The following is a 13,448-nucleotide window of genomic DNA, read 5'->3' on the forward strand; positions in this document are numbered from 1 at the left end:
TGGATGAGGGCAGATCAAATGAGATCGAAAATACTAAAACCAAGCCTGATATTGTAGAGCGTCCATTTCTGACTTGTTTACTGATAATTTTCGTCCGCTTCCTCTATTACCGGGGAGTTTAAGAGTCGACATTGACTGTTTCTAACTAAATCTACTACTAAAACAGCAGCTGCTTCCCAGACATATTGGATAAAGGAATGAAAGTTATTCAACAACTGGAGAGACAGAGATTTGAGACTTTTTTTTGGTAGTGCAGTACCTCAGTGTGGCCACTGGGTGGTGTTATTATACTAATGAGAATAGGAAAGTAGTGTACAACATGGAGGACTTCTAAATACAGGCGGTCCCCTACTTAAGAACACTCGACTTACATACGACCCCTAGTTACAAACGGACCTCTGGATATTGGTAATTTATTGTACTTTAGTCCTAGGCTACAATAAACATCTATAGCAGTTATCACAGGTGTCTGTAATGAAGCTTTATTGTTAATCCTGATTCTAATGACAACCCAACGTTTTTAAATTCCAATTGTCACAGAGACCAAAAAAGTTCTGTCTGGGGTTACAATGATAAAATATACAGTTCAGACTTACATACAAATTCAACTTAAGAACAAACCTACAGACCCTATCTTGTATGTAACCCGGGGACTGCCTGTATTAGAATAAATTAATTTAAAAAAATGACTTTCTTCAATGAAGGAATGGAATTATTTGAAGAAGCGTTGCGAAGATGGGAACAAGCCCTCTCTTTCCGAAATAGACAAGCAGAAGATGAGGCTAGCTGCGGATCCATCAGAATGGGAGCTGGTGATGCCATTGCTGAAGAAAATGTGGAGGTAACATGTATTTTATAATAGTGAGTGTATTATAGCAATCAGCAGTATAACTATTACATACTGAATAAAGAATCGGTTATTGATAATGAGCTGTCATTGTTATTCCTATTGGAAATTTAGGAACACACTGGATGTTATTGCCCCCATTGTCACAGGATTGGGTCTCTACCTGGTCTGACACTGGTATCATAGAGCGAGTAATATTACTGGGTGTAGGGAAATCCTACTAACTTGTGACACCCATTTGTCAATTTATTTATAATTTTCCTGTACTTTGGTGATTTGCACTAATCCATTTTCCATGTCGTATTGTAGGACATCATAAGTGCCGAATTCATCCATAAGCTGGAAGGTTTACTGCAGCGTGCGTACCGACTCCAGGAGGAATTTGAGGCCTCTCTCGGTGCTTCCGATCCAGCGTCGCTGGCCAATGACATCGGTAAGAAATGATTAGTCCGCCTATATTTGCCAGTTTTAACCTGAACATGAACAGTATCTATAATATTTACAGGAGCGCAGAGTGTTTCAGGAGATGGATTTGTTATATAAATTACCATCCGTGAAATACTGGCTGTCATTTCCCAGAGTTAAAGGGATTGTACCAACTATATAAGTCATCCCCTATCAACAGGATTGGGGACAACCCACTAATTGGTGGGGGTCTCACTGCTGCTGAGAACAAGACCCCCAGAAATCTGGAGAATGGGGGTCCCATTCTAGCAGGTGATTGGATCAGCAGGTTGGTCCTGCATCCTGTCTCTCCATGCTATTGTATTGTAAATTGCAGAACACAGCACTCGGGTATTTCCGGCACTCATATAGACAGTAGATAGGACTACCTGAGATACCTGAGCGCCGTGCTCTGCAATTTCCGACCACTTGCATAATATTGCAGTTAGGACATACGCTCATCCACCCACTCCACCTATTAGTGTGAACGAGTACCCCACAGGGGTCCCATTCTTGTCCCTGTAGTTGGACCTTTTACCAGTTGCCTATCCTGTGCTTAGAGGGATAACTTTGTGATTTGGTAGAACCCACTGTGCAGGGAGCTGGACTTGGCCATCTATGATGCTGTGAGTTGCTGCAGGACTACTACCCTTACTATAGTCATGTTTCTTTTGTGAGAACATAAAGGGCTGCACGACGTCCATTACAAGAGAGCTCCTATGCTTTAACAAATCACAGCTCTTCTTTATTATAATTTATTTTAGTGTTTTTTAAAATGACTGTCTACCTACTGTACGTAAGCCTGTTCTACGTATAACACTATATACTGTAATGGGCGGGTTACTTACCTGCTGCAGGCAGTATGGGTGTATTTCTAAGCCCTTCTTCTAGCCATCGTGTTTTATTATAACAAATGCAGATTTCTATCCTCCGGAGACGGCAGACTACCAGCCAGGAATGGAGTCTGGAAAGTGTTACGTTCGCCGCCCCTTTTATGTTTAGTCTGGGATTGGGGTTTGATCTATTGTAGGGATGTGAATCCAGGGAATCTTAAACATATTGTCACGTCTTCCTAACACTTAATGCTTTATTATCTGGACACGTACCAGGCTACAGACCATAGACTACCAGGGCGGACCGCATCAGACTGTACGTAGTGGGGACGCAGCCATAATGGTTCTGTGGACCTTTGATCCCTGTTTGTGTGTGAACGATCGATTGTTCCAATAGTTTTCTCACGTGCTGCACTTGGAGGGTGGGGGAGGTTACACTTTCCTGGTCCAGCTGACGGCAAGTCCTATATATATATAGCCCCAGAGAGTTCATCTGCTGGTTATATATAGTCATATACTACACCTGTGGGGGGTGTAAGTGGCCGCTCAGTTGGGGAGTAGAATTGATTTTATTATAGGTTTCTGATGGGGTTAGGCCATGAGTTTCCAAGGTAACAGTGCTGACCTTTATGTTACAGAGCTGCTTAGGTCATGGGATGTCAAAATCTTAGCCCCAAGTTTGTAATGATATTTTCGAGTATTTGGTGTAGGTCGTACTATATTAACCCACATATACATCTGCTGACCCTGTTATCTGTGTGCCCTGCACATGTCGTGGGCCGCAGCATGAAATATTACATGACGCCTCACAGCAGACTTTTGTCACCAGCCGCCCCTGAGTTATAAATAGGCTTCTGATAGCTTGATGCCACCTCTGTCCTCCACCTGCCCCTATTACTCAGACGCTTTCACCCTTCTCAGGGCTGTAGGCTACAAGTCTTAAGTGAGGGCCATCGCGATCAAGTGCATTGATGTCACTTTGTGTGGGTTACGTGTAGTCACAATGCAATATCTAGGCCTCAGTCAGAGAGACCTCTCATTACCACAGTAATACCCATTAGTTGTCACCCAGCAGTCTCATGAACAGATATAACTAAGAAATGAATTTTCTCCAAATAGTTTTATGGGGATGCTGAAGACACTATTTGTCAATGGCGGCATAAATAGAAAGTGACGTCATAAGAACAGCGTGCACGGATGACGGTGATCTGATTATGCTGCTCAATATTGCTGCGTAGGCTACAAATCGAGGACTATGTGGGAGTCATTGGTAATTGGTAAAAAAATAAGTATTGTGATTCACTGAATACTCATAGATGATGCGGATATGTGGACCACGATTGTCATACACAACTGTGTTATCTGGCCCATCTCCCTGCTTCTTTGCTGCGATAGTCAGAAGAGAAGCACAGGGGCTAGGGTACTCTGATACTCACCTTTCCCCACTCTCCTGAAGCAACGGCAGGCCATGTGACTATTGGCTGCTGTTGGGGACCATGTGACGATTGGCTGCTGTTGGGGACCATGTGACGATTGGCTACTGTGGGGGACCATGTGACGATTGGCTGCTGTGGGGGACACTGTGACGATTGGCTGCTGTGGGGGACACTGTGACGATTGGCTGCTGTGGGGGACACTGTGACGATTGGCTGCTGTGGGGGACACTGTGACGATTGGCTGCTGTGGGGGACACTGTGACGATTGGCTGCTGTGGGGGACACTGTGACAATTGACTGCTGTGGGGTCACTGTGACTATTGGCTGCTGTGGGGGACACTGTGACTATTGGCTGCTGTGGGGGACACTGTGACTATTGGCTGCTGTGGGGGACACTGTGACTATTGGCTGCTGTGGGGGACACTGTGACTATTGGCTGCTGTGGGGGACACTGTGACTATTGGCTGCTGTGGGGGACACTGTGACTATTGGCTGCTGTGGGGGACACTGTGACTATTGGCTGCTGTGGGGGACACTGTGACTATTGGCTGCTGTGGGGGACACTGTGACTATTGGCTGCTGTGGGGGACACTGTGACTATTGGCTGCTGTGGGGGACACTGTGACGATTGGCTGCTGTGGGGTCACTGTGACTATTGGCTGCTGTGGGGGACACTGTGACTATTGGCTGCTGTGGGGGACACTGTGACTATTGGCTGCTGTGGGGGACACTGTGACTATTGGCTGCTGTGGGGGACACTGTGACTATTGGCTGCTGTGGGGGACACTGTGACTATTGGCTGCTGTGGGGGACAGTGATTGAACCTTTCTTCTTTAAATCTATAGATAATGTCTATAGGTCAGGGATGGTGAACCTTTTAGAGGCCAAATTTCCAAATTACAACAATGGAAGCCAAGATCCATAAACTAGAGGATCAGATAACAGGGTCATACTCAAACAGGCAAAGAAAAACTTTAACCAGCAGGGAATAAACTGAGCACAGCATAGTTATTAGGAGCAGGGAGCCTGTCCCAATTGGTAGAGGAAGGGCTTATGGCAGTCACATGGTGTAAACTCCTGCTGGTCCAGAGCACGGCGGCAGAGGGATGGGTATGGAGAATTCTATCAGCAGCTATTGTTTACACTGCTGGATGAAAGTGGACCACAGGGAAATTAAATCCATATTTAATGCAAAGTGGCAACAATTTATCATATCAATTGTATCAGCATCCTGGGATGAATAATACTGTTCATAGATCAATGGGAAATTTGGATTATCATTTTAGTTCCTTTGAGCAGGAAGTATTGTGGGTCCAGAGAAGGAGCTCCAATGGCAACTGCCAATATAATAATTCTTTATATAGTGCACACAGATTACGCAGCACTGCACAAAGCATGTCAAATTGGTCCCTGTCCCCAATGGGGCTCACAATCTAAATAACCTACCAGTATATTTTGGAGTGTGGGAGGAAACAGGAGTACCCGGAGGAAACCCAAGCAAACACGGAGAGAATATACAAACTCTTTGCAGATGGTGACCTGGGTGGGACAATAGTGATATAGTGTTTGATATCCAACTACTAGAGATATCAGAATTGTCTCTTTGGTGAACACATTCAGCTTATATATGGTCTCCATACATTAATGTAGTAAAGCAGGAGGATGCTATATAATGCATATATAATGTAGCACAGTAATACATCACTTGTAGACTCATTCTAGGTGAATCGCTTATGTTTAATTCCATATCCTCCTGGTGTATGGCCGGATCTGGAGGCAGACTCCTGCGTGTAGTGTCTGAGCTGCAGACGACATGATGTATAACTTTGTTCTCCCCAGAACCGGTCTCAAGGCTCAAAAAAAAAATGGAAGCGATCCAGAGGGTCAAACTAACATCCTTCACCATACAAGTCCATGAAATCCCTCGTCCGCAGAGGAAACAATATTCTGATTTATGTGCCGGGGTTTAATATTACTAAAAAATATTCATCAAACTGAAAAGTGAGATTGTTTTCCGGAGTCAGCTGCCGGCTGCCAGAGTCTTACATTTCTGAATGTACTGGTTGTGGATTGTGGTCCGGTTGGTCTGTGTGTAGAAGTAGTGCTCACCATAGTGTTACACGCTGATATAAGACTCTGGATCGTTCACAAGAAATCTATAACATTTGACATAAACATAACATCAAAAACTAAACCAGAGAAAAGCAAAAAGTATTTCATTGTGGCGCCACCTGGTGTACAAAGTGTATAGCAATGCTCACGACCACCGGTTGAGTGCTGGTGGACACACATGCTCAGTCACTGTCCTCACAGAGATGGACTGAAGCCTCAGTAGTATCACAGAAATATTCCACTTCTTGTAAAGATTGTTAATTTTCATTGCTGTGGATTATTTAAAGGGGCTGTCATATTAAAGGCAGTTTTTCATGCAAATAATACAAATCAACTTTACTGCACTCTCTGTTCCAGTGCCGGGGGCTCCTGTAGATCCCGTCTGGCTATTGTTATATGGCGTGCTGTTCTGGGTAGGTCAGACCTGGAGGCAGTCATAATGATAAGTAATAAGTATGTCACTAACAGACCTCAGCGGTGACATAGTTACTATTAAAGCTTTATGGCAATGCAGATGCACGCTGGGATTGTGACATCATGCACCTATATGGATACCTATGGGCTATCACATTCATCTCCTGCAATACTCTGCGCTGCTGTGACATTTTCATGCTCTAATGGCTATGGCTGAGGTTTAGTAACTTTCCACTTAATCTAGGGGAAAATTAAAAAAAAAAAAAAAAAAAATTGATATTGAGTTCCACCGAAAAAAAGTGAGCAATATCTTATTCCAGTGTCAAGGTTATGGAGGTTGAACCTGTTTCTCATGATAAAACTTCCTGGACCTCAGGTGCACTGAGCCTTGTGTCGCCCAATCAGTTTGCGTTCTGTATAGTATACAGGCGGTCCCCTACTTAAGAACATAAGAACACCTGACTTACATACGACCCCTAGTTACAAACGGACCTCTGGATTTTGGTAATTTATTCCCAGGCTACAATAATCAGCTGTAACAGATATCACAGGTGTCTGTAATGAAGCTTTAGTGTTACTCCTGGTTCTTATGACAACCCAACATTTTTAAAATCCAATTGTCACAGAGACCAAAATTTTTTTTTACTGGGGTTACAATAATAAAGTACAGGCAGAAGATTTGTTCTTAAGTTGAGTTTGTATGTAAGTCGGAACCGTATACTTTATTATTGTAACCCCAGACAAAAAATTTTTGGCAATTGGATTTTAAAAATGTTGGATTGTCATAAGAACCAGGATTAACACTGAAGCTTCATTACAGACGCCTGTGATAACTGTTATAGCTGATTATTGGAGCCTAAAGGGCTAAAGTACAGTAAGTTACCAACATCCAGAGGTCCGTTTGTAACTAGGGCTCGTCTGTAAGTCAGGTGTTCTTAAGTAGGGGACCGCCTGTATACAGTTCCAACTTACATACAAACTCAACTTAAGAACAAACCTACAGAACCCATCTTGTACATAACCTGGGGACTGCCTGAATGTGGTCACTGAGTAGCAGGAAGTGTTGTCAGAGGGACACAACTACAATAACTTCAGCCTCTGATAAGGTTGCAGTGAGTCTATGAAATCCTTTACATGATTTAATGATATATGAGATAATCTGATATATTATTTTTTTTATACATTTTTTTTATTCTTTTTGAAGATAAAGACACGGACGTCACGGTGCTGGATAATGGAGGGGATTTTGGGATGAGAGACACATTGAGCGTCGCTTCAAATGACTCTTTCATGTCGGCCACAGAGGTACGGAGGGGGGGGGGGTCACTGGTGTCCTCATTGGTTATACGGCACCTGTGACCAATTTCACGGCTTATTACACTGCAAAGGAGACGTTTCCCCCAGATGTTGGGAAGAACAGGTGTCATTGGGGGACTTTTTTTGTGACCTTTATTTACAGAGGTCAGAATATTTGGAAAAATGACCATATGTAGCAGCAAAGTGTAAAATCTAACTTTTATATCCACATGCAAAGAGTGAATAAAAAAGCAAATTATAGAAATTAAGGAAAGATCAAGAAATTTCGGATTATTTGTGCACGGGGGATTGATTTCGGTGTCCGTCCCCTTGTATAATGTGTCGCTTCCGTCCCTGCCCTGAGCAGGAATCATTGCAATGCGAGGGTGACAATAAGAATAGGGCCCCCTCCTATAGACTGACAATGTCATAAAATATATATTAGTTGAACTTGAAACCAGACCTGTTTCATCCTCTCCCTTCCTTCCACTCTCTGGATTTCTAGGAATTTTTTTAGGGGAAAGCATTTGCTGAAGAATTCAGCTGTTGCTAAATGTTTCAGGATCTCAAAATATCTCCGTTTGTATAAATGAAGTCAAGCAATTCCCGTATATAACACAGACCCCGGTGGAATTCTCATGGCACGATCTGCAACATGTTAACATGTCACCAGATTTTACCCCATTAAACTACCAGCCTCCACAGGAGGGGTGGATGAAATGTCCTTTCTAAAATTCCCTCTTATATGTGAAATCTCACCCGTTTACAAAATAAAAATCAAAATATGCAGAAAAGAGTCATATTTTGCCAGAGAAGAGTCATATTTTGCCGAGATGAGTCAAGTTTTGTGACTGCTAGGAGAATTAATAGAAACATGCTTTTGGTGTCATATTAAACATAAGAATCTCATCTTTCAGATCACTTGCGGTTCTGGGAACTACAGACCCAGAGATACAGGCATTTAAAGAAATGGGCGGAAAATAAATTTTTTTCACAGCTCAAATTTCCTTTATATGTCTATAACTGCCAGTATCACACAAAACCATGAGCATGATGCGATATGAAAGTTGAGATTCTTATTTTTAAAGCAACACCATAAGCGTGGTTCTAGATGCTTTAGAACTGAAGATAGGGGCATCAGAAGTGACGACCCCCTCCAGCCTCTTCTCTGCTCATTTTCAATTAACTTTCTAGGTAAACAGGTGATATTTCCTCTTAACTTAGGGGACTAGTAGTTTAATGGGGGTAAAACAAGGTGACAGGGTCTCTTTAAAGGAAATATATCTTCAATATCAAGCATAATAAACCATGACCCTGACTATGGAGGGTGGGGTTGCTGTGCTGTAGCTTCACAGGCTGTTAGACTGTGCTTGAGCACTCCCCCCCCCAATCCCTCCTACTATGTGCTACTATACTTCCTCTGCTGCAGTGAGAGTACATCAGGCAAAGGGAGCGGGAAGTTCTGATGGAGCAGAGACGGTGTAACCGCCTATCCAGCTGCAGCAGGGAGGGACTCTGGTAACACACCCAGTAGTCACAGTGCTTGGATCTATGAATAGGTATTCCTGGTTTATCCTGCTTGGTTTTTGGTGCTAGATTCCTCTCAATGCTACTATGTAATTCCCTGAAGATTTTTTTTTCCACTTAAAAATATCTTTTTGCAAAAATCTGATTACTATGGCAGTATGATCTCCGTATAAGCGCGGCACTTCCTGTATTTGTGTATTAGATTTTTTTGACTACCTAATAAGGAGGCACCGGGTGTAGATATGTGGCATAGGGTGGGCTGTCACTTTTCATGAGCCTATAACATGAGCCGTATGTATCACATGGACTGGTGGTCCCCCCTTCCCGGGGTCCTAGGTGCAGCACAGGCCACTGACTGTTGGGTTTCTGTTGCACTTGTCAGTTGGAGACTGGACATGGCCGGGGAAGGAGCAAAAACATGGGGCCGGGGCGCCCAGGTGGGTGCACATAATACAATTTAGGTGATGGATGTGCCGAAAAATAAGGGGCTTGTAGAGGTTCGTCCATTAGAACATCTCCCATCAATACACACAGACTGGGAGTTACAGCAGCTACATCCTCACACTACTATTCACCATCTTTAAGGGGCTCCTATTATAGGGGTTGTCTCTAATTTAAGGATTAAGAAAATGAAACTGTATAACGCTGTTTGTCCTTATTGATGATTGGCCTACACATAATACGTAAGACACTACAGGCGGTCCCCTACTTAAGGACACCCGACTTACAGACAACCCATAGTTACAGACAGACCCCTCTGACCTCTGATGAAGCTTTCTGAATGCTTTACTATAGTCCCAGACTGTAATGATCAGCTGTAAGGTGTCTGTAATGAAGCTTTAGTGATAATCCTTGGTCCCATTACAGCAAAAAATGTTTAAACTCCAATTGTCACTGGGGCCAAAAATTTTTTTGTCTGGATCTACAATTCTAAAATATACATTTTCGACTTGCATACAAATTAAACTTAAGAACAAACCTCCAGACCCTATCTTGTACATAACCCGGGGACTGCCTGTATTCCTAATACATGTAGACCAGTGCCAGGGTATAGTTCCTTCTCGGTTACCTATAATAAGAGATGGCCATCTAACCTAAATGTTGTCCAGGTTTTTTTGTACCACTATGAGAAAGAGATCTTTAGGCAGGGTTTGGGCACATCATGGGGTGATCTTACTGCATAGTAGTTAGGTTTGTGCCATTGTATACTGATAAAGCTGCTGATTTAAAGGAAATAGCCATCAAAATTCATCATGATAAACCAGGGGACACTTACCCAATAGATCCGGACACCGTGACTGGGGTAATCTTCTTATATATGTTATCCATGGCCTCCTTCCTTCTAATATCAACTTTTAGCATTCTGCTAATGTTGGGGGGTGTTACCAATGCCCCTCTCTGCTACAGCTTTACGGGTTCACTTGTGTGAGATCACATCAGGCAAGGGTGAAGTGTTGAGGGAGCAGGGGAGGTGAAGGAGACAACCTGAATAACTACAACACAAAGAGGCTCTGCTAACCCCCCCCCCCCCCCAGAGCCCTTCTGGCTCATTAACATAATCTTTAAAGTTGATTTTAGAAGGAAGGAGGCCATGGATAACAAATATAAGAAGATACCACAGTCATGGGGCCTGGATCTATGATTAAGTGTCCCTGGTTCATCATGATGGATTTTGATGGTAGATTTCCTTTAAATAAAGGGGGCAACTTTTAAAGGGATCGTACCATGAAATTCGCAGATCCCTGATTATTGGGGATTAAAAATCCCAATGAGCTATCCCTGGGAATAAAGTGCTGTGGCACATGTCCTCCATTCATGGAAGTTAATTATCACACGTTTATGCTATTGCTGCATTTACAGGTAGGTATGGATACAATTGTACTCACCAGTTGAGTGTCCTATAGGCCCCATTCTAGCTTTAATCCGCAGTCTGGATCTTCTGCACGGGGAACATGCACATGGTTAAATTTGATGGCACAGGAGCTGTCATCATAATCTACGATATTTATAAGTTGCCTATTTCTGGAGAGTCAGCCAAGAGTCTGAGACTGTAGACTAGAGACATAAATATTGGGGAGGAAAGTGCATTTCTGGCTTCTGGATTCCATGAATCATAAGTGAGAATAATCTCAGAATATACATTGGAGCTGGAGGATAAACGTCCCGCAAGATATTTCATGTTTCTGTATCCGGTCATCTTTAGGCTGACCATGGAAGGACAATAAATTGTGACAACTAGTGAGGATTCATCCCATATGGGGATCATAGGTGGCCTTAATGTATTTTAGGACAATTAGGGTAAGATTTCCAGGCCCGCCCATACTGTGGAGGGTTAGTTATCATACATAGTAAAATAATCCATACCTAGCAATAGGTCAATGAACACTATCATAAAATAAAGAAGCAGCGAGATGTGGGCGGACACCACTTGAAATACAGCGTGTTCTAGATTTCAAATATATAAAAATTTTTGTAAAATACTGATGTGTGAACTGAGCAAAACTGTAAGACAGGATTTATAAATCTGCATCTATATCTTCAGGCTTCAAGGAGTTGGAAATCCCCTATTGCAGAGCTCTAACATGCATCACAATTATAGACTAAATTCTATCTACCTGGAGCCACCACTAGAGGGAGCATATTGTATTCATAAGATAAGACTTAGACAGAGCCTAGAGCAGCCTCTCATGTGTATGTGCAGGATATTTTTACATGTCCGTATACCCATACAATGTATGTCCTGCTTCTTACAGCTCTCGGAGCACAGGGATATGCGGGAGGGCAGTGGTTTGGACTCTCTATATCACTGTCCTCTATATGAGGAGGGCATGCTCCTAGCAGAGGAGGGGAGTATATACTGCAGAGCCCTGAGGTAAGTGATGGTAACCATTTCTGTGCAGGCAGCTAGTTGCACACTACATTGGTCTTTGCGGTTGATCCGATTGCTGTATGTTGGTTCTGTAGGACCGACCTGCTGGAGTGCGGAGGGGACAGCGATTTTCTTGCAAAGCTTTACTGCGTTCGCCAGGCTTTTCAGGTAATCTTTTCAGCTCTGTATATTCTGTGGTCGATGTAGAGGACATAGGGGAAAGGCTAGACTATTGTGATAGGATACAACTGGCATAGGTACCTACAGAAGCACCAAGTACTTAAAAGAAATCAGTTATGCTAATGAGTCAGAGGGGCTATGTTACCTGGGCCCCTCTGTGCTACAGGTTTGCAGACTGTTACACTGTCTATTCTAACCCCCTGCTCCCCCCCCCCCCCCCCACTCCCTCTGCCTGCTGTAATCTCATAGCCGCAGCACAAAGTGGTAGGAGGAACTGGTCCTGCACAGTGTAACAGCCTGTGAAGCTACAAAATGGAGGGGCCCTTCTTGCATTAGCATCATCTTAAAAGTTGATTTTAGAAGGAAGGAGCCCATGGATAACAAATATAAGAAGATTACCCCATTCCCGGTGCCTGGATCTATGAGTAATGTCCCAGGTTTATCATGATGGATTTTGAGGGTAGATTTCCTTTAAGTAGAGGCTGTTTGAGATTTGTGAAGAACAGTTCTATGGTCACAGATTTTATGCAGCACTGAGTATTTCGGGAGAGTCCTGTGCTGCGCTTGTGGTGAAGCAGTGAACGTAATACTAAGGGGCCCTTGGCGCTGCCACTCGGTGTCATGGCTGGCACAGGTTTTTCCTGAGGCCTAGACTGGGAGGGATCTCCTAATCCGGGCTGTTTGGCACATTTTGGAGGATTTGGCGCTACAGGTCACTCCTATGTTATGAGATTTATTGAATGAAGGACTTCTGAGGTCGCCTATAATTGAGGAGGGTGAGTTCATGTGAGGGCAGGGTGTGTGATTTATAGGCAGAGGGTTTGCTATTTCCATTCCCGGTGATATTAGGACACGTGTGATTTATGGCGCGGGTTCACCCTCGGCACCAGGGTCAGCGTGGAGCCCTGCCATTCCGATTCCATCTTTATACCATTTCCTTTTGCAGATGATTCTGTCGAAAGTAGAAAACCGCGAATTTCTGATGGACGTCGGCAGAAAAATCTTATCATCTTTAATAACCAAGGCCAAAAAGGTATGTAGTCACTGCGGCAAGTGTTCAGCGGGCGGGAGGTTTTGGGGCGTCTCAATTCTTTCGGGTCAGAAGTTTTCTGAAACGAAAACGGAAATTTCCAACACTGCCATAGCGTTTACTGACAAACATTCCAGGCCCAGAGCCTTACAAGCCCAACCAGAGCTGTTCTAGAGCAGACACCCACCTCATACAGCTGTGATCAGTGGTAACGCATATCGCGGTGTTAACCTATCAGATGCCTTGGTGGAAGACCGGTCATTCAGTTTGGTGTATTCCCCCTGTGTGAAGAAAAAAAGCACCAAAATTGTCAATATTTTTTGTCACTTTGCCACCCATAAGAACCTGAAAAAAAATAAGGCACTAAAGCTCCCCCTAGTGGCGGCTTTAGTCTGACAGAATTTTGTTAGATCTCTGCAAAGGCAAAAGGGGAAATTCAATTAATAAGTGTAGAATTTGG

At 43.5% G+C, this 13,448-nt stretch overlaps 1 protein-coding gene across 4 annotated transcripts in view; it reads left to right on the plus strand.

Annotated features, from left to right (window-relative positions):
• Positions 1–13,448, plus strand: part of MIGA1 (mitoguardin 1) — a 28,170-nt gene that overhangs the window by 7,887 nt on the left and 6,835 nt on the right. For all 4 annotated transcript variants that reach the window (XR_011850501.1, XM_072129030.1, XM_072129029.1 and 1 more), the window contains exons 6-11: positions 705–841; positions 1,157–1,280; positions 7,291–7,391; positions 11,663–11,781; positions 11,874–11,946; positions 12,905–12,991. Coding sequence is in view for 3 of the 4 variants with exons in the window: in XM_072129030.1 (XP_071985131.1) it covers positions 705–841; positions 1,157–1,280; positions 7,291–7,391; positions 11,663–11,781; positions 11,874–11,946; positions 12,905–12,991 (641 nt within the window). In the remaining variant the exon portion in view is untranslated. The remainder of the gene's footprint in view (positions 1–704; positions 842–1,156; positions 1,281–7,290; positions 7,392–11,662; positions 11,782–11,873; positions 11,947–12,904; positions 12,992–13,448) is intronic.

The sequence above is a fragment of the Engystomops pustulosus genome, chromosome 10 (assembly GCF_040894005.1).
Source record: "Engystomops pustulosus chromosome 10, aEngPut4.maternal, whole genome shotgun sequence".
NCBI lineage: Eukaryota > Metazoa > Chordata > Amphibia > Anura > Leptodactylidae > Engystomops > Engystomops pustulosus.